Here is a 21,623-nt window from a genome sequence, read left to right on the forward strand (position 1 = left end):
GTAGGATGTTGTGAGCAATAATTGAAAAAATAAAGAATATTTTGAGAAATAAGTTCAGAAAGTTATTTTTTATAATTGATTTTTCAAACAAAATTTTATTTTTAAAAATTATGAAAAATGATTTTCTTATATTTGATTGTCCAAATAAAATGATAATAAAAAAATAAAATAAATGAAAACAACTAAAAAAATATTATCTAAAAGAAAAAAAAAATTAAAAAAGTGATTTTTTTTTATATTTGATGTCCAAATAAAATAATCATTAGTAAAAACAACTAAAAAATATTATCTAAAAATGGTATGATTTTTTTTTTTTTCAAAACAAAAAATAGAAAACAATTGACAAATAAATCTTTATTTTAACTTGAAATTTTGATGAGCAAAAGAATAAAAAACTATAACGAATGAGAAATAACAGAGACTATTTATTTTATTTGCTTTTCATATTTACTTTTATGATTAAGAAAATTAAGTGTGATTAACTAAGAGTGGGAGCCAACATTATGGTTATATATATTTATTTAACGAGGAAGAGGCATCGGTGCACGTGCACGTAAGCTTATCCATGTAGGTAGCCCTAATACTGTCACGTGACCGTACAGTCCCGTGAGTCTGGGCACAGACAAGGAGGAGTATTTGTTTACTTCTCAATTTTTTTTCTTTAAGTACCCTTAAAAAGAAATGTTTTAACTTCTAATCAAAATTATGTAAAATAATAATTTGAGTGATTTGACTACGACTAAAGCTAATGAAAAGACAATTGCACACCGAATATCTCAGATCCAAGTGCGGTTCTACCGACTCGAATCCGACCGTGTCACAAACCCTGACTAATTACCTTTAAACATGGATTCTCTTTACCATTTTTAAAATATAATTAGGGTTTTGGAAAGATTCTAACTTTATAAATAGTTTAAATGGAATCTTTTGAAAATTCGACGGCCTCGATCAAATCTCTATAAGATCCACGACATTCAGTAGCATTCCTTTCAGTTTTCACCTCTGCCACGACTCTCTTCAGCGGTCAGAGATAGAGGAGTCGCCGAGGGGAATCAGCAGCCGCCGTCACGATGTGTGGTATACTCGCCGTTCTCGGTTGCATTGACAACTCTCAGGCCAAGCGCTCGCGAATCATTGAATTGTCTCGAAGGTCTACTGTTGTTATTTTTTCTTAGTTTGAAGTTACAATTTTTTTTCCTGAATGTTGAATTGAATGGTTGATGATAATTTGTTTGAATTTGTTTGGAGTTTTAATAGTGAATGCATTTTCCTTGCTGTGCTTTTCGATTCTGTCTCTATTCTCATTATCCAAGTGTTTCTTTTCTGAAGAAGTTAAAAAGATTGGTTGATTTGTGAGAGAAATGTTCTGACTGAAGACGAATCGCATAATGCAGCGACTATGGCTGTTTTGCTTTATAATAACTTTGAAAATGAAAATCCAATCGGAAAAAATTTATATTCTGGGAATTGTAAAACGTTTGTGGAGGACTCACCGTCTTCTGCATTCTTGTCTTGTTTTTAATTTAAATTTTTTTTTATTTTGGTAAATTGCCCATATTCTTAGGAAAATAAAATTTTGGTATTTATTTTCTTTCATCTGCTCAGGAAAATGAAATGCCAGAAAATGGCACCTTTCTCAACAATACTGTTTAAAAATCACGATTTTTATTAACTGTTTTTGGACAGAACCAAACAGGGCTAATGTTTTGCTTGGCATCGATAAAATACTTTTCTCACTTTTAAGAGAAAATTTTGCAATGATTTTGGGTCTACAAAGGGAAGAAAAATAGCTCTAAAATGTTTGCTTGCTGAGATGAAGATGCTCAGATAAGTAAACAGTTGTAAAATTTTATGTTGGTGGGCAACCCAATTGCATTGATGATAAACATTGGAAAGAAAAGGAAAAAGGGGAAGATATTCATTCAGCCACAAGGTATACGCACAAGCAGAAAAGGAAGAATAAATGAGCTCATCTTCTTGTCTGACCAACTCTTGCTTTTTACCTGATAGACTAAACTCCTAACTGCATTGTTTTTATTTCCTTTGATTTGAATGGACAGGTTGCGCCATAGAGGTCCTGATTGGAGTGGCTTGCATTGTCACCAGGATTGTTATCTTGCTCATCAAAGATTAGCTATTGTAGACCCTACTTCTGGAGATCAGCCTCTTTACAATGAAGACAAGACAGTTGTTGTCACGGTATTTTTTTTTTTAAGATTTTATTTTTTTTCCTTTGTAGTTCTCTTTTTTGTAGGTTATCTTGGCTCTTACAGGGTATACTCTGGAAAAATAGGAATAAGTCACATTTTTTACTTTGACATTCTTGTTTGTGGAAATCCAGTAGCTTGTGAATTTTAGTATATAGTTATTGATAAAAGGATTGTGTTGGAGGTTTCCTCTTAAACATGACATATGATGGATTGTTGGCAAATGATGGTAATAATGGGTTGAACAACCTGAATAAGATGCAAGCAATATTTGTTTTATGGATCTTGCACAGAAATGCATGGGAGACTGATTTATTATTTTCTTGTTATTTGCACTTTGAACTTTCTTTTTTCACTTTCTAAATCTACTCCTCATATCTGATGAGTGGAGCTTTTGCTTTTAGGTTAACGGGGAGATATACAACCATAAACAATTGCGAGAAAAGTTGACGTCGCATCAGTTTCGAACTGGAAGTGATTGTGAAGTGATTGCCCATCTTGTGAGTACCAAGTACTTGAGAACTTATTCTTGCCAATCTATTTGTCCTTTTGATTTCTTATTTAGGTAGTGTTATCGAATCATAACATTGTGGATATGAGTACTTATGGGTGGGACAAATCATTTTGTGTGGATAAGATTCCACTATTGTGAAAACACAAAGTAGTAGGGAGGTTCTTTCATTTGTTTGTTTGTTTGTTTATTTATTTATTTATTTATTTCATAACCTAGCTACCCGTCTTTGACAGTATGAAGAATATGGAGAAGATTTTGTGGAAATGTTGGATGGAATGTTCTCCTTTGTCCTTCTTGACACCCGTGATAAAAGTTTCATTGCAGCTCGGGATGCTATTGGTATCACACCACTTTACATTGGCTGGGGTCTTGATGGTATGCAACTTTAACTTTGTATGTGTACTTCAACATTGCTTTGCTCTGTACTCTGGGGAAGTGTCATAGAGATGGTTTTTTTTGGATGTTGTTGCATATTTAGTTGTATCTTTAAGCTTTTGTGGGCAACACTGCATTAAGATCGTCTTGAAGCAGCTATTTCTAACAAAATTATTTGAAAAGCAGTTTTTCATTGGAAGGAATGAAAAAAGGATTAATGTGCACATCTAATAGTGGGCTTGTGGATTTATTCAAATTGTGGTTATCATTAGTCAGAATTATTTTCACCTTATGCACCTGCACAAGGCTTTCAATGCATTTTGAAGCTATCGTATGGGTAAACTTGATGTTTCATAACCTGGCTGTTGATCTATTATCAGTTCAAATTGCCTCTTCACTTGTTCTTTTGCTGTGGCATAGTTCAATCCATTATCTTCTGATGCTATATGGCTGAAAGAGCTATCTGCCCTTGGGTGTTGTTATATCTTTTCTATGTGAGATGTTGGTACATGTAACTATACAAATTGGATGAAACTCATCATTTGATTCTAATTGTGCAAGATCTTGGTAATATATATATATATATATATATATATGTATGTATATATATATATATGTATGTATGTATGTATGTATGTATGGAGTTGATATATTTGTAATAACTGAATTGAGTTGCATACCAATTCTATTATGATGTTATGTAGGAAAGATTCTTAGCAGGTTTTTAAAGCTTGAGTGACAAAGAGTAGTCAATACTAACTATTTACTGGTGAGGCACCTTGGCATCTTAGATTCTAGGACATAATCTTGGTTGATGAAATTGAGAGGTTGGGAAGAAAATTTGTTTCCTTTTTTTTTTTTCAGTTTCATTTGTCATCCATACATATATTTTTATTAAGGCTTTACTTTTACAGTTTTATGGTACTTTTATGGAGTTATAAATTCTGAAAATGGTTGCCGATCTTCATTGGCAGATGTAGGATGATTCTTGCTAGATATTGGTTTTATATTACTGCTATAAGATTGGTCTAAAGAGCTGAAGAGGATGCAACTTTGTAAAACTAGGACTAGTGTAGAAACTTAATGAATTTATATTCCAGGGTTTAGTAAAATCATGAGTTCAAATTTTTGTTTGCATTTCAAGAAAAATCTTGACTTTAATTGTTTTAAAAAATTCAGCTACTATAAAACTGGCATTGATTTTTGGTCCACTAAAACGTGGCTGGCTTACTTGACACCTCTGTTTCTTCTTGTCTTGGATGTGGCAAACATTTGGGTGAAACATTTATACTGTATTCTGTTTTTCCTCTTATAAGGGATGCATGCTTACTTATTAAAGATGTGTGATTGTCTTGTAGGATCAATCTGGTTTGCTTCAGAAATGAAAGCTCTAAGTGATGATTGTGAGCGATTCATGTCTTTCCTTCCCGGGCATTACTATTCAAGCAAACGTGGTATGCATATTTTAAGATATTAGATATTGGAGTTTTATATTGTTTAATTTTTATGTTATTCTTTTTCTTAAATCTTTAAATCAGTTGTATATTCTGGTGTGGTGTTTTTCAATCTGATTTTTGTATTTGTTTGAGGGATTTTGCAAGAGGCAACCTTTTATCCCAAGGAAAATGATTTATTCTTTATAAGTAGAAGTGTATCCTTTTTAGAATATCCTGATCCATAATATTGATAGCAAAATTTATTATATAATTTAATTACATCAAAATGTTGATAAAAGTTTAATGATATGTAGAAACATGTTTACAAGGGTGAAAGAAGGGAGCTGGGTTTTAATTTCCCAAGAGGAACTTAAGAGTTTGTCTAAAATTTGGCAAGATGAGGGGTTGAGGATATCTTATATCAAATTATTTTTTTAGTTTAATGGTCAAAAAATTGCCTCAAAATGTGGTTTCTTTTAACTTTTTCCTAAAAAGGAATAGAATAAAATTTCAAAATTGCACTTTTCTGTTAACCACTTTTTAAGTTTTTCTGACGTTGTGCATATACACTTATATTAACACTTTTTTAATTAACATGTCTGCAGGAGAGCTCAGAAGGTGGTATAACCCACCATGGTACTCAGAGCACATACCTTCAACTCCATATGATCCACTTGTTTTACGTGAGGCCTTTGAAAAGGCAAGTTCTAGTCTCTTCTTTTCATGCTTAACCACTATCGTTTTATTTGATTAGTTTTTGAAGTAGTAACCTCCTTTTGCTTTTTCTGGTGTGAGATATTAAGATTTAAAGACTTGCTTTGTAGTCTATACTTTTTGTGACTAAAGATTTCTATTATTTGGATCATCGATGGATTAACATGGAATGGAGATAACTGGCTTTTAAAAAAAGGAAAAAGGGCTTGTAAGGTTGTTACTTGATGGGCATGTGGGGTGCTGATTTTAGGAGTTCTGGAGAGAGGACAATAGAGGAAGAGTAGGTCTATGAAGGTCTAACATTCCTCAAGGGGGATAAACCATGAACTAAAACAGGTATGTGGGGAATCTCGTTTGTTAGGAAACTATTAAGGAGGATTTTGCAGAGCTATTTGAAAACTATTATTGGAGAATGAGTTGGATTTGTGGTTTGATCCCTCCTTTATGCCACCATTTTTTGGTAGCCTTTATTATTGACAACCAGGATGCTAATTCTATACATTAGAAAGCTGAGAAGCCTTGTACATAATAGCAGTGAAGAGGTGATACTGTCCTGGCATTAGGAGGGATATCTTAAAAGGAAGGAGAGGTCTCTCATTTATCAAAGATGATGTATCCATATTACTTGGCCTTTATTTACAAATCTTTCACTTTGAAAGAATGTGGGGAAGGTAGGGACTTCAACCCATTGTTGTTTCCCTGAAAAACTCTACTCGAATTCTCTCCAGAGCTACATTTTCTTTAGAATGGTGAAGGAAGATATGATGTGAATTGGGAGATCAGAAAATATGCTTTTCACCAAAGTGAGCCTACCACCTTTTGAAGGTTAATCTTCCAAGAAGCCAAACTTTTTTTAATTTCTCATTCACTGCATACCAAACAGCAGAACTCTTGAAAGAGGTTTCCAAAGGCAAACCTTAATATGTAGAAGGAAGTTAACCCACTCCACATCCTAAGGCCAACTGTGCTACCTCCTTGACACACCAAACTGAAATATGCTCACTCTTTTCCAAATTTATTTTTAAGCCTGAAACAGCTTTGAACCATAGAATTGGTCATCTCAAATATAACAATTAATCCTTTCCAGCCTCACAAAAAAGAAGAGAATTGCTAGTGAACCTATCAAAAAAAAAGAGAATTGCTAGTGAACAAAATAGGTGAGATCATAACCTGCCTTCTCCCCTCCATCCCACCGTGAAGTCATTAATGAAGCTTCCATCTATTGCCCAGTCCACAATTGGATTCAATGCCTTCACCACCAAAATGTGTAAAGAGGGAAAAATGGGTCTCTTTGCCTCAAGCCTCTTCAGCTTTACGAATAACCCGTTGCAGTCCCATTGATTAATACTTAAAACTGAATTGTCCAATTTGCAAGTTGCCGCAGCTCTTAAGCTTTTGATTCTGTATTCAAGTTCCAGTTCACTGCTATTATTTTCTTTATTGTTTTACTTATTTTTAAGCTTTCATATGCATTCTTAACCACACATAAATATATATTTCCATGTATGAAATTAAGAAACACATATAGTTCTGTTGCAGTGCCTAGATTTTTGTGAATTGTCATGATTTCCCCTTTGTATGGTCAAACCATGATGGCTGCATTTGAATCCACAAATCATAGATAATGTCTCAATAAGATTTTGAAGAAAGAAGAATTTTTTTTGAATAATGGAGGTTCTATCATTCTTCATTCTCATTTTTGAAGTAAAACACTATGACATGTTTCTAAGAACCCAGAAAATCCTCTTAAGGAATATTTACATTATTTTCTCACCACATTTCTTCTGAGTATTAATTTTTCTACTGGAAGTTCTGGACTGGGAGATGATGCTTAATACTTCATTTTCAGCTATTATCTTTACCTCTGTTATTTAACTATTCTTGATGAGAGCATATGTTTTCTTACAAAACTACTGCTATGAAGTTACTAATTGGAATCTCTTCAAGTTTAGAACCTTTAACTTTTATTTTATTTTAGCATAAAGTGGGTATTAGTGGAAACTTCTGGTGTTCTATCTTGACTATCTTATTTCATTCAATTTCTATAACTGGCTTTTAACACTGTTTTCATCATAATGCAGGCTGTAATTAAGAGGCTTATGACTGATGTACCATTTGGTGTACTTTTGTCTGGAGGGCTGGACTCATCACTTGTTGCTTCTGTGGCTTCTCGTTATATGCTTCAATCAGAGGCTGCTTGCCAATGGGGTTCACAGTTGCACACCTTCTGCATTGGTCTCAAGGTCATAAAACTGTCTCTCATGTGAAGTAGCCATATCTTGTACTTGTGATTTCCTATTTTCCTCTGGGAGTTTCAACAAGTATATGTCAATCTTCACTGCATAAATATAGTTTTTATGAAATTTATATATTCTTTTGTTCTGGTTCTTCTTTCTGTAACATATACAGCATGTCATGGGATATATTTTTGAAAATAAATATCATAATGACTGTGGTAGCTTGCTATGCTTATATCTGACAGTATCTGGTATGATATACATACCACCCATGCATGCTAGTTTTTTGGCATTCTGTAACTAGTAATTCTCTGATTTTATTTGATCCTGAGGCATGGCTTAATATAGTTACTTATAATTGATTTATTTTTTCTGCACCTTATATAGTTCATTGGATATTTCTCAAGAAGTTACATACGTTTTCATGGAGCTGGTTTCTGAGGAGCCCATTTATATTTCTATTTGAGTCATGGGGTAGCTTCAATGTTCTTAACCTATGGAACAAAGAGAGGCATAGCCATGCAGGTGTTGGTATCCAACATGTACATGGAGTGTCTGGCATAGTTGCTTCAAAGAAATGAAGTGTAATATAGCTTGAAGAAAGAAGAGATATCAAGGACAAGTGCTTCTTGTGTTGTAATGTTTCTACGCCATATGACAAGGACAATAGCATGGGTATGGTTGTCCAACAGGGTTACAAGGTGTCTGGCATGTTCACCTTACACCAAAATGTATTGCACATGGTTGTTAATGCCCAAAATGGTGTTTTGCACTTGTTTATGTTGCATGCCAGACATGGAAGAATTTACTTGAATATTAACGTCCTGGTTATGCTGCATCTAATGTGATCTTTTATCCAAAGATACGAGTTGTCTGTTAGATTTATCTTTTGGAATTCCCTTGCATGAAATTTCAGCTAATCTTTTTCTTTTACTTCTACTGTGCAGGGCTCCCCAGATTTGAAAGCTGCCAGGGAGGTTGCAAATTATCTTGGAACTCGTCACCATGAGTTTCACTTCACTGTTCAGGTATTTTCTTACCTTTTAGGTCAATGCATCTAGTGCATGCATCGTTTTTGTTGAAAGATTTAAGGAATTGCTTTTCTTTGCTATATCAGGAAGGCTTAGATGCACTTGAGGAAGTCATCTACCATATTGAAACATATGATGTGACCACTATTAGAGCCAGCACTCCTATGTTCCTTATGTCTCGAAAGATCAAATCCTTGGGAGTGAAAATGGTTCTTTCTGGGGAGGGGTCGGATGAAATTTTTGGAGGCTACCTGTACTTCCACAAGGCACCTAACAAGGAAGAGCTTCACCAGGAAACATGTCGAAAGGTATGCAGACTGTGTTTTTCTTTTTCCTGAATTGGAGCCAGACCTAATTATATTGTACACGATGACATTGTTGAATTTTGTTCAACTGCTACAATGAATTTCTTTCAGTTCTGATGTCTGCCTTAATAATTTTTCAGATTAAAGCTCTTCATCTTTATGACTGCCTGAGGGCGAATAAATCAACTTCAGCATGGGGTGTTGAGGCTCGTGTGCCCTTTTTAGATAAAGAATTCATCAACATTGCGATGAACATTGATCCAGAGTGGAAAATGGCAAGTATAAGACTTCTGAACTTAAGTTTACTTCTCTCCCATTTCAACTTCCAAGAAGCTCAACTTTATCATATGATTATAATAGCCCATTTATTGTAATTGATACAGTGGTGGCTACCCATAACATGGATATTAAAAAGGAAATCTATCACTGCCCTTACATAAGAAAAATAGATCAGTAATCTGCCAAAAATATGGAGATGCAGTTTAATTTTCTTTTGTGCATTTTATCCTATCCCTGTTTTTTATTTTAGTCTTATGACATCTGGATATACATCTTGAGCATCCCATCTTTTCAAATTTGTCATATTTTCTCATGAGTATGGACATCCCAAGTATTTGGTGCTCCTTTTGGTGTTGGCACCTGGTGCATAATTTTGTATAGGAAGTGCTTTAGCAGGTTGTTCTTCATCATGTTATGTCCATGTAGAAGCATTTTACAATGTCATTAGGACTAGCTTTTATTGTCCATTGATGATAGTAGCTGGTCAGTTCTTCAGAAAATTATACAATTGAATTCCCCTTTCTGGTTTATGACCACTGGAAATGGTTTATGTCGTTGTTTTGTTAGTTTTGTAGTGCTAGTGAATCAGGCAGTATACCAAGCCTCATTCTTTATATGAATATCCATCTTACTTGTCTGATCAACAATTACAGGTCAGGCCTGATCTTGGAAGGATTGAGAAGTGGGTCTTGCGCAATGCATTTGATGATGATCAGAAGCCATATCTGCCAAAAGTATGTTGCCTTCTTCTTTTGCATCAAGTCCAATTTTTCATTTTGCATGTTTTACTTGTTTTTTTTCTGAAAGTGTTCTCATCAGGCTTCATGTATTAAAGAGTACCTTTGACATTTTATATTTTCATGAACAGTAGTTGAAAGTGTCTTCATTTTTTTTTTCAGCACATATTATACAGGCAAAAGGAACAATTCAGTGATGGAGTTGGATACAGGTGGATTGATGGTTTGAAGGATCATGCAAACGAACATGTATGGCATCTTTGAGATATGGACACAGTTATATTGATTAAATTCTTTTGTGATTCAATCCTTGCCAAATTGTTTCTGGCTTTTTGTTAAGGCTATAGTCCAAGAAACGCAAGGTCCCACTTTTCTCTGCTGATTATGATTAATATTTCACATTTTTGTTTGTGATTGGCCAGGTTACAGATGCTATGTTGTTGAATGCTAACTTTGTTTATCCTGAAAACACTCCAACCACAAAAGAGGGGTACTACTACAGGGCTATCTTTGAGAAGTTCTTTCCCAAGGTGGAACATTACTTTCTCTATTTCTTTCTTTTTTTCTTTATTAGGTGATTGAACTTAGACCCTTGAGGCTTAGCTGAGGTGTAAGAGATTGGGTGAGGACAATAGAGGTTTCTTGTTTGATTCAATTTAGGAAAAAGGAAATCTATAAAGAAGGGACTTATTTAACTTTCACTACTTTCCTGATTTTTTGCTCTTTTATTTGCCATTTAGCTTTGATAAAAAGGTCTTCCCCTGCCCTTTGCTTGATTTGAAATAGGTCGTGAGAGAGAACAAATTTAAATTTTATGACAGGTGGAGAAAACCTGTAGCATATGTATTTGTTTGCAAGATTACTGCTAGCTGTGGATTTTGGCTCTCTTCTTTCTTTTTGTTCACAATCCAAGGATATTTCGATTAATCTATCTTTTTGTGCAGAATGCTGCAAGGTCAACTGTTCCAGGAGGTCCAAGTGTAGCATGCAGTACTGCAAAAGCAGTGGAATGGGATGCGGCATGGTCGAAAAATCCTGACCCATCTGGCCGGGCTGCTCTTGGTGTTCATGAATGTGCTTATGAGGAAGCAGTGGACGCGAAGAATGCCAATCTGATAAACGGTACCACTCAGAAACCACAAGAAGGGATACAAGAGAAGACCACGACAGCCATTTGATCGAGAATTCCATAGAATCCTCATTTGTCAAATGATCTCAAACTTAGGGTTTATTGCTGATGAGTGATGATAAAGGTACTCTACTCTTTAAAGTAATCTCCAGGTTTAACCTTTGTCTGAATTAGCAAGCTTTGTTTGAATTCTAGGTAAAAAATAATAATAATAATGTAGCCATGCAATTCATTTTACTAGGGAAGAGCGTTTTATACAAGAAGATTTAGTGAGTTGAGTGACATGCTTGTGCTTATTCGCTGACAGATCATGCGACAAATGCTTGGCCGATACAACGGGAGTCCAGATTTATGTGTCCAAGTTAAATGTTGAAGTGTTGTTTATTAGATATTTAATTACGGATGATGGTATTGTCTTTGGATTTTATTCGGTTAGTAGTAAGTATGAAGTGTTTTTTCCCCTCTCTCAAGCCATGCGTGTTCTGTTTTTGCCGTAAAACAATTTAGGGATTCATTTCCTGTGCAGTTGGGAATCCCTGAAACTAGGCTTGTACATTCGTCGTAATATTGTTCTCTTTTTTGTGAAATATAAAGAAGAGAGGAGCAGTCCCAGAGTACAATCCCTGAACTGAGAAATCTGGTATTGTGCAGGGGACAGAATAAAGATGGGATGAACCTCAACAAATCCACCCTTACCATAAGCACATGAATGATGTTCTTAAAGAAGGGATACATGCATACACTTCCGCTCTATTTGATTCCTGAAGATGCGGGGGGAAAAATAGAAATAAATAAATTTAAATATAATAAATTATTTTTATGTGTTATTTTAAATTTATTTTATTTATTTTAATTTTTTTATATAAAAATTAAATAATTTGAGATTGTAAAGGTTTCTTATTAATTAATTTATATTTGATTTTTTATACTTTTCATGGTACAATCAAATAAATAAAAATGATTTTTCTTAATACTTTTTTCCTTCTTTTCTTGTAAGTTTCTAAGAATCAAACATAACTTAATTATTTTTAAACATATCATATAAGTATTAAATTTGAATTTTACAAACTTGGGTTGTATTTTATGATTATTATTTTTTTTCATTGATGTGCGTATGAAACACACTTTCCCCAATTATTTTTGGACATGTCACAAATGTATAAAATTTGAAACTTATAAACTTGGATTCTATTTTACGTTTTTTTCACATGTGTATGAAACGCAATTTTCCTGATTATATTTTAGACATATGTATTAAATTTGAATTTTACAAACTTAGGTTTGATTGTATGGTTTTTTTCACATGAAACACACTTTTCCCAAATTTTGTATTCTACAAACTCAGGTTTTATTTTATGATTGTTTTTACATGTTCGTGTGAAATACATTTTTCCCAATTAATTCTATACATATGTATTACATTTTAATTTTACAAATTTGAGTTCCTATTTTATGGTTCTTTTCACATGTGCTTGAAACACCTTTCATAATTTTTAGTATTGCTTATACCAATTAATAAGGTCATGTTTGGTTTTTGGAAACTTAAAAAAAAAATGAAAAAACCAAACATTAGAAAATAAAAAATAATTAAAATTAATAAGAAACTAATACATTATTAAATTATTTAATGGTTATATAAAAAAAATTAAAATAAGTAAAATAAATTTGAAGTAATATATATAAATAATTTATTAACTTCAATTTTTTTTTTTCTTTTGCTTTTCCTCTCTAACCCTCCTATTTCCCCCCACATTTTCTAGAAACCAATCATAACATTAAGACTTTAATATTAAAGGTACTATTTTTAAGCACCTATGCATTACCTTTTAATTTCAGAATCGGTCAATCGAACCGATGGCGTCATAAATAATAACTTATATATATTATATAAAATTTTAAATAATTATAAGAATTTAAAATTATATATAATTAAAATTTTTAATAATATTTCATTTTTATATTTGACATCAAATTAAATGATGAAGAAAAATATAAATATATTAATATTTTAAATTTTATTAAATAGAACATTTATAATATTTAAATATAAAGATAAAATGAAAAAAAAAAAACTATAATATTTAATTCTATTTGCATGTCTTTTGTATTTTATTATTTTGAAATTATTATATTAATTAATTTATATTATTATTATTAATTACATTATATAATTATTATAAAAATAAATATGAAAGTATTTTATATTTTTATACAATAAAAATTTGACAAAAAATTATTAATTTTGTTATATATTTTTATTTGCAAATATAATACAATGAAGAAATTTCATCGCTTAATAATTAAGCTTCAATTTTTACACTTGAAGGTCCCAAGTTTGCAATTTTTTTTTTCTTCTCACTAGGTAATCCCACATAAAAAATGGACAAATATATATAGGGATTATGGGGTATAAAATGTATACAAGAATTATTAACTTGTACGACTATAAAATGAGCCTAAATAATCTTGGTATCGCAGGTGAATCTTGTTGGCAAGAATTCACCCACCCAAAATATATCTTTTCCATGAGTATGTGGTTATCCTGATGATATATGTCTATCCTAGTAATGAAATCAATCTAATCTGCAGCATCTTTACCATGATGCTGAGAAGGTAGATATACTGAAAGCCTGAAAATGAAAAATGGGAATAAATAAAAAGGAAAACTGAAACTGGTTCTCCTAAAAGTTCTGCCATAACATCTTGTTAAGTTTGTTTCTTCCCAATTCAATTTATACCCAAAACAAAACTGGCAAGTGGGGTAGCGTATATTAGTTCTCTTACTATATACACATTAGGATGCATGAGGCATTAGGGTAACAAAATATATTGAGGCAATATTTTTGATATATACAACAATTTTTAACTTTTGAGTTATTAGCTGGGTCAGTATCCAGCATTTGAAGGGAAACCCAACCTGCAGATTCACACAGGCGTCCAATCAGCACTCTGAATTGAGATTTTCTTCGCTCTTGAAGATTTCACCATCTGCAAATTCCAGGTGCTTCAGTTCGGCTTAAGGCAACTACTTCCTCGTACTTTGAACCATATACGAAGCCCCACAACTACATAACACATGAAGAAATTTGAGACCAATGTTATCAGGGAAAGATGAGATATGCTACCACTACCCTTTACTGTCCACAGATCAAGTGATATCAAATGAAGGAAGGAGAGAGAGCAGTAGCTCTGCCTATACCTCAACCTCCTTGACTTCAAAGTCTTCAGAGTCGGCAAGACAAGGGTTGCCATATGTTTCTGACACCGAACTTGATCCGTTCAATCTTAAATTAGAAATTGAATACAATTGATAATCAGAAACCAATAAATAATTTGCATATTGACAGAGGGAGAAGGGAAGGGAGAGGTAGAGAGAGAGGGAGAGAAATGAGCCAGAAATCTCACAGATCACCATCCAAATAAAGGGCAAAGTGGCCACCCCCGCCCAGTGCTAGGAATTCAGTGGAGCACAAAGTGAAGTAGCGGTTTACCCCTGCTTGCACATAGCAGTTAGCTTACTATACTTGAACACAATAACACTTCTCACACACAGATCAAAAATGAAAACTAGCAGCATCCCACAAGCTAGCCCCTATTAAACTGGGTTGATGGCTAAGGTTCACAACCAAACATATCTGATATAACTTCATTAGTTTTCCTTATCCAGGGTTAAATTGGCAGCCTAGGAACCAACCCTTTTATAGTTAAAACCTTGGTTTAGAAGTCCTAAAATTAGAACATGATAACCACATTGTAGGCTACTCGTCAAGTCGATGACAATTTGAAATATCTGTCATGATGCTATATATTCATGCATTTCCCAAGCGAGATAATCAAAACTTGGAGCTAGAGTGCCAAAACGAAGAAACTATTATTGCTGCATATAACTACTAATGCCCTGCAACAGCAGTGTCTAACACAAACATAGGACAGGAGAATCATGCCCTCACAACCATGCACTTGGAGAAAAACGATAAACATCAGAATTAAATCTGGTTTTTGGATGTCACATTACCACTAAGGAATCTATTCCTTATTTAACCATTAAAAGCTATAATAAATATGATCACTCTCTCCAGCAAAGCACACCGATTACTAATGAATGGCCAATTAACTGTGTCTACACAATCATTTCTTCTACTGATCATCAAAAAGTATCATGCATCCAACACAGTTCCAAACTAAAATGTAAAATACAACTATTTTCTGTTTGTTTTCCATTTCAAGGAAATTTTTTTAAATGCCTGGAAACCAAGCGTGAAGTTTTCAAAACAAGATTGCAATTCAGATAGGCATTTCTTGGAAACACAGAAGGAAGAATTAGTACCAGTAGGGCGAAATATGACAGGATGACCAGGTATATTTGTGAAAACAAATGTATCCTTTGTGCCCTGCATAAAATTCAGATTTCAGTAAGAAATATTAAAAAGAAAACTTTTCAGAATGAAGTCCAAGGAAGTATGTGGCTTAAGTTCAACCTGATATTTTTTCTTGTTGTTTGCTCTTAGAGGTGCCTCAACTAAGCCGCCAAATACTGCACCTTTAGAGTCCCCAACAACCTGAAATTACAGATATATATTCTAACAATTAAGTCAATATGGTTGCATATATATATATATATATCTCAAAAATACACAAACACAGAGACAATACACATTAGAAATTAAGAAAAGATGCTTAGTTTTCACTCAAGCAAATGACAGTCACTCATCACAAGGCAAATACTGCACAACCAGAGAGATAAATGGGTGAGGGCATCATGCTTTTACCACATTACCATCTATGAAGTTCAACATTCAGGGTACAACAGAAAATTTTTGGACAAGAAATTTACTTGACGTTGGCTAATAGGGAATTTGGGGGTTATTTATCTAATTTTATTGAGAGATAAATTGGAATGATTAGGGATTCCGTTTGAATATGATTCCCTGAAACATTTTGCAAAGCTGTTTCCAATTATTCTCAACATCTTCCAGTTTGCAAACCCAAATAGTCCCAACGAAAAAATTGCAAAATCCTAAATTTCTGAGAATGCACTCATCCGTGAACACCACACCACAACAGTAATGTGGGAAATGCATGATCTCCTCTCTCTATGCACATTCACACTTGGGCAAAACTTTCCTAATTGTTCTTGACATTTTTCCATTTCCAAACCTAACTAGTCTAGTTGAATAAATTGCAAATTCTAAATTTGCTAGAATGCCCTCAACCATGAACACCATAGCAGTAATGTGTTAAAGGCATCCTTATGTCCATGTGCATATAATTTTTACAAATATTTCAGAAGAGAATACCAGCAAACTGAGGCCAGGCCAAAGCATGCTTCTTCTGTAAAGGGTTGAAAGTGATATCCCATGTCTCCATGTACTGCAGATGACAACATAGAAATATTGAAGAAAGTACCATAGTTGTCTAACCAAACTAAGGACCCTGTATGCAGTTCAACAAAAAGACACCATCTTCACCTGTACAGCAATACCCATTTTCTGTCCTGAATAAGTGCTGGAAGTGAAACATAAAGAGCACCTCTTGTTCTCTCCGAAAGAAGAAATGAAGGCTCTGAAATTTCTGGTAGGTCCATACAAAGCATATGCTCATTTGTAGTCTGCATAGGCCCCAATTCAACTCCATCAAGTTTAGAGCCATTTCCATCATCAGTTATTGTATCACATTTACCCCTGCGATCTGATCCTTGATTTCTAAATCCACCAATTCTCACAGCTTGGTACATAACTTTCCCCAGGGTTTGTTTCCCCTTTGAAAATAAGCTTTTCTTTGCACCACTTTCTCTCATTGCAGTGTTAGATGGTACTTCACCCACTTCCCTTTCATGCTCACTATGCCCTTCAGAGTTTGAACCAGCCTCTGAAGACAATAGGGAATAAAGGAACGCTGTAAAAGAAGATGTATCAGGTCCATCAACCAAATCCTCAGAACCCTCTTCTGCAATCATCTCCTGTTGACTTCTTTTTGGCTCAATCACACCATCCTGAAAGAAAAGACTGCATTGTCATTGCTTGAACAATTAATTGAAGTCTTATAAGTTTAAATTAGTTGCACACACATTAGGTTGAGAGTCAACCATCATTGTTGTAGGATTGTATTATGTCTTTCAGTAGCCACTTTTCAGCTATAAATGTTTACCGTGTCCAGAGTTTTCCAATGCATAAGTTTAATGCCCCATTTGGTAGCAGTGAAGTTCTTATTTTCCCTTTTTATGCTTTTCTTTTCCTTTTATTTTTTCCCATTTTGATTCAAGACTTCTATTTTTATGGCTTTTTTTTTATTTCATTTTTCAGAAACTCACAGGAACCAGTTGAGTTTCCTCCACCATTTCGATGTTTTTTTTCCTTTTAAAACAGATCAAAAAGTAAAAAGTTGAGTTTCCTCCAAAGAAACTCTAAATTAAATCAAGCAATTATACAACACAACATATAAAAAAGTAAACATCACTTTGTAAAGCGCTTTTATTAATACTTCTCTAATTTTCCGATCAAAAAAGAATTTTAAAAAAAAAAAGATTAATAAAAGAAAGAAAGCAAGAAGCAAAAACCCTAATTGTAAACTGTATTAAGCTTTTCATGTGCTCTATTTTAGCTATCATTCCTAACTACCGATCTCAAGATTATTAAATTCTAACGCAGTAACACCTCAAATAAATGAAGAATAAGGAATAACTCTATCCATGACCAAAACCCTAAAAGTAAATAAGGCGATTCTTATAATCTGTAGCTGCTTATCTCCATTTCAGGTGTTTATATATTATATAGACTGCAAATTTTGAAACGGTTCTCTTGCCAAGCATCTAAACACGACACATAATGAGAAATAAACAAACTCACCATAAACCCTAGTAGCAAACTCCCAAAACTGAAACACAGAACCACAGAACATCGAAACCCACAAAACCCAAGAGCAGAAAACACAAATTTTGAACACAGAACATCTAATTCGTAACGGGTCCCCGACCGATGACCAAGGCATGGGAAATAAAAAAAAGGTGATCAAACGTTTAACAACAAGCGCAGCTTTCACGGCAGCATGTTCGAGAAGACTTACAGGAGGCTTTGAAGATTTGTCAGAAATAGGATTGAGAAGGCCAGTGGTGAGATCAGAAACAAAGTGGACTGCTTTACTACGAAGCGAGTGTCGACCCATTTATTGGAGGAGAATCATCAGACGGTCACAACCCCTCAAAAAGCCCCTTTTTTCTTTACTTGGGATATGCAGAAAAAAACAATGATATGTGTAAATCATTTGATTCCATTCCCATTCCCTCTCACTTCTGCAGCTTCTGCTATCCAAAAATAGCCAGAAACAACACCATTGACAAAACAATACATACCATTCTAGAGGATTGAAGCGTCCAGGTCAGGCTGGGAGTTAGAATTAGAGATGAAGGAAACAAAGGGTATCGTGTAACCGACTCTTTCTAGTCTGCTTCCTTCTTATTATTATCCCATTTTCCTTTCTTTTCATTTCATTTCAGCTACTTTTCAAACTCCGTGACACCAACGTGCAAATGATCACATATAAATAAAATTAACTGCTCTCACAGAACACGCGAGGACTCCATGGCCCAATGGATAAGGCGCTGGTCTACGGAACCAGAGATTCTGGGTTCGATCCCCAGTGGAGTCGCTTTTAGTGATCTGTTTGTTTTTTCAACTCTTGTTAAAACCGACGTCGTTTTGAGAAAGAACCCATCAATTTCAAACTTTGTGTCGAACCAATCAATTTCAAACTTTGGGTCCTTGCAATCAATTATCCAGGTCTTTCATGCATAAATATACAAATCGCATCAGCTGTAATCCATTGGTGAGAACATGCCAAAATGACTGATGACTGAACAAACCGATTCAGGGCGTCAGGAATCTTTTCTTCAGATCAAATGTAAAGGGCCCAAGTGTAAAGCCGTGTTGTACGTGGCAATTTTAACTACGCATTTCATCAATGCTTGTCCGTCACCCCATCCTCTCTCTAAAAGCTATTCCAACAATCATGATTACCAACGGAGGTTTCGATGGGATAAGCCTTTATAAATAAAGACGTCAAGGCCGTAAGGGTCACCACCCCTGCCCCTTTCTCTCCCCCTCAGTAAACGGTGTACTCACACACGATGGCGACTCTGACAGTCCCCCAATCGGTTCCTTCAGCAGCCGAGGATTGTGAGCAACTCAGAAAAGCCTTTGCAGGTATTTTATCATCATCATTCCCAGATCCAAATGATCGGGGGTCTGATTTCTTTTCTCACATTTTGATTTGATCATGTTGGTTCCTTTGATGATGTGTTGGATCTTTGTTTACTGGGTCAGTACAGGGTTTCAGGAAAGGCAGCCGTTTTGATCTCGTGTTGGGGTGTTTCAAAAAAATTTGATCTTAATAACACTGCGTTTTTGGATGCAGGGTGGGGGACAAATGAGGCTTTGATCATATCCATATTGGCTCATAGGAATGCAGCACAGCGCAAGTTAATTCAAGAAACTTACAATCAATCTTATGGAGAAGATCTCCTCAAAGCCCTTGACAAAGAACTCTCTAGTGACTTTGAGAGGTCAGCTTTTGTTTGTTTGATTGCTTGAATAGCAGTGCTTTTAATCGATGGTCGATGTTATTTTTATACTTTGATGAGTGTTCTAAGTTTTTCAATCATCTTCTCCCATTATACCCTTTGTATAAATGCAGTCCATGGGAAGAGAAGCAAATTGGAAAATGTTCCTTTGTTTTTTTGGTTTGTGATATTTTTTGGGGTCCTTCGTTGATTGTTGAGTTGGGATTTTGTTTCCATCAAATAGAGGGCAGTACTGCTATGGACACCGGTCCCTGCAGAGCGGGATGCGTTTTTGGCAAATGAAGCTACAAAGATGTTGACTGCAAGCAATTGGGTTATTATGGAAATAGGTTGCACTAGATCTTCCCATGACCTGTTCTTGGTGAGGCAGGCCTATCATGCTCGCTATAAGAGATCCCTTGAAGAAGATGTTGCATACCATACATCTGGGGATTTCCGCAAGGTATCTTCTTCTATCCATTTTTTATTCTTATGAATTTATTGATCAAAAACATATTTCATAATCTGGGCGTATTTACTGAAAATTTGTTAGTATAGAAGCATATTGTGCAGTCTTCAAAGGCGCTGTTTTTCTTCTACCATTCCCATTTTTGGTTGGATGGCCTCCAGAGAAGAAACCTTATGCAGGATGAGCTTGCTCAAGCCTTTTTTGAAATTTGATTGGGAAAAAGGAAAAAGAAAAGAAAAAAGAGATTTTTGATTGAGACTCCCCATTAAGATTTTGATTGAACTTGCTAGATGACACGGACATCATCTCCCTGAGAAAATAGCTTGGTGCTTGTCTTGTATCTGAGATTAGAATAATTAGGATTAAGTTACAGTATGTACTCCAAAGCCTCCTCTTTATCTAGTATTTTGTTTTACTCTGAAAACATGCTCTGGTTGGTTGCCATACAGCTTCTAGTTCCTCTTGTGAGTGCATTCCGATACGAGGGACCTGAGGTAAACACGAGATTGGCAAGAACAGAGGCTAAGATACTTCACCAGAAGATATCAGAGAAGGCTTACAATGATGATGAACTCATTAGGATTGTCACTACAAGGAGCAAACCACAGCTTAATGCAACACTCAACCACTACAACAATGAATTTGGAAATGCTATCAATAAGGTATCGATATTTTACTTGATCTACTACTAGTTTTATATCAATGGTGACTGGGCTCCCTTCAAGTTTGAAGAGCCTGTCTAGTCGATTTGTATGATTTAATGATCTCATAGCTATGAGTTCAGTTCTTTACTGAAAAATATTTAAAGGATTTGGGGAACTTGGTGATACTGAATGATGGCATATTTCATTTTATACTGATGATGGGACACCCATTTGCAGGATCTGAAGGCCAATCCTGAGGATGAATTCCTCAAATTACTGAGGGCTGCAATTAAGTGCTTGACATTCCCCGAGAAATATTTTGAGAAGCTTCTCCGTTTGGCTATCAACAAGATGGGGACAGACGAATGGGCTCTTACTAGGGTGGTTACTACTCGGGCCGAGGTTGACATGCAGCGTATTAAAGAGGAGTACCATCGCAGGAACAGTGTCCCTCTGGATCGGGCAATTTCTGTGGACACTTCCGGAGACTATGAAAAAATGCTTCTTGCCTTGATAGGTCATGGGAATGCTTGAGCAAAGCTTTGCCATCCTGAAAGTTTCTATGAGGGTTTCTCTCCGGAGTAATAATGTTTATGTAAAACTGGTATGAGTGTGCTTTTATGGTTTTATTGTGCTGGCTTGGGTCAAAAACTTTGAGATGAAGCAACTGGGTTTTTGCATGTTGTGCTTTTTTCTTTTTCTTTTTTTGGTATTCATTTTGAGGTTTCTTATGCGAGAGCTTTCAAGGCTTGGAATAAATGGCTCTCAGCTGGGATGCGGATTAATTGGGGCAACAGTAGAAAGAACATGGACTTGAATTGCCTTACTGTGCTGGCCTTCTAGGCCATGGTTTTTATGGGCCCTCGTATCCTGTTTTCTGTCTAGAGGTCTGTTGGTAGACCTACCTGACTGCTTCTCTAAGGCACCAAATGCAAAAAGAGGGATATTATCTTGCTTCATATTGTAAACTCAAACAAGCAATTTAAACCTGA

General features: G+C 34.8%; 3 protein-coding genes and 1 non-coding gene across 7 annotated transcripts; 3 read left to right on the forward strand and 1 right to left on the reverse strand.

Annotated features, from left to right (window-relative positions):
• The first annotated feature begins 889 nt into the window (after window positions 1–889).
• LOC117918710 (asparagine synthetase [glutamine-hydrolyzing] 2) lies at window positions 890–11,715 on the forward strand. Of its 4 annotated transcripts, none has more exons than XR_004651927.1 (15): window positions 890–1,150; window positions 2,061–2,199; window positions 2,612–2,707; window positions 2,955–3,096; window positions 4,455–4,550; window positions 5,138–5,232; window positions 7,328–7,489; window positions 8,431–8,511; window positions 8,601–8,822; window positions 8,960–9,094; window positions 9,752–9,832; window positions 9,998–10,084; window positions 10,258–10,365; window positions 10,780–11,088; window positions 11,616–11,715. XR_004651927.1 is itself a non-coding variant. In XM_034835552.1 (14 exons), exons 1-14 carry the CDS (start codon window positions 1,071–1,073, stop codon window positions 11,011–11,013), a joined length of 1,758 nt encoding a protein of 585 aa, XP_034691443.1. In that variant the 5' UTR covers window positions 891–1,070; the 3' UTR covers window positions 11,014–11,576. The 4 variants fall into 4 exon arrangements, 1 of the variants encoding a protein (XP_034691443.1); XR_004651926.1 differs by lacking the exon at window positions 11,616–11,715 and adding an exon at window positions 11,206–11,576; XR_004651925.1 differs by lacking the exon at window positions 11,616–11,715 and adding an exon at window positions 11,272–11,576 and having other exon boundaries at window positions 891–1,150.
• A 1,925-nt stretch (window positions 11,716–13,640) lies between these two features.
• Window positions 13,641–18,407, reverse strand: LOC117918854 (oxidation resistance protein 1). Its single transcript, XM_034835802.1, has 9 exons — window positions 18,313–18,407; window positions 18,027–18,178; window positions 16,433–16,956; window positions 16,262–16,334; window positions 15,443–15,523; window positions 15,292–15,355; window positions 14,370–14,457; window positions 14,164–14,248; window positions 13,641–14,029 (listed from the first exon to the last, which is right to left on the reverse strand). The coding sequence occupies exons 2-9, from the start codon at window positions 18,123–18,125 to the stop codon at window positions 13,946–13,948; spliced, it is 1,098 nt and encodes a 365-aa protein (XP_034691693.1). The 5' UTR covers window positions 18,126–18,178; window positions 18,313–18,407; the 3' UTR covers window positions 13,641–13,945.
• Window positions 18,408–18,535: 128 nt separating this feature from the next.
• On the forward strand, window positions 18,536–18,608 carry TRNAR-ACG. Its single transcript has one exon. It is a non-coding gene; the product is annotated as a tRNA-Arg (tRNA).
• Window positions 18,609–18,935: 327 nt separating this feature from the next.
• LOC117918263 (annexin D2-like) lies at window positions 18,936–21,491 on the forward strand. The gene is made up of 5 exons (XM_034834769.1): window positions 18,936–19,162; window positions 19,374–19,521; window positions 19,765–19,981; window positions 20,437–20,649; window positions 20,869–21,491. Exons 1-5 carry the CDS (start codon window positions 19,087–19,089, stop codon window positions 21,163–21,165), a joined length of 951 nt encoding a protein of 316 aa, XP_034690660.1. The 5' UTR covers window positions 18,936–19,086; the 3' UTR covers window positions 21,166–21,491.
• Window positions 21,492–21,623: the final 132 nt, after the last annotated feature.

Source organism: Vitis riparia, chromosome 7 (genome assembly GCF_004353265.1).
Source record: "Vitis riparia cultivar Riparia Gloire de Montpellier isolate 1030 chromosome 7, EGFV_Vit.rip_1.0, whole genome shotgun sequence".
Lineage (NCBI taxonomy): Eukaryota > Viridiplantae > Streptophyta > Magnoliopsida > Vitales > Vitaceae > Vitis > Vitis riparia.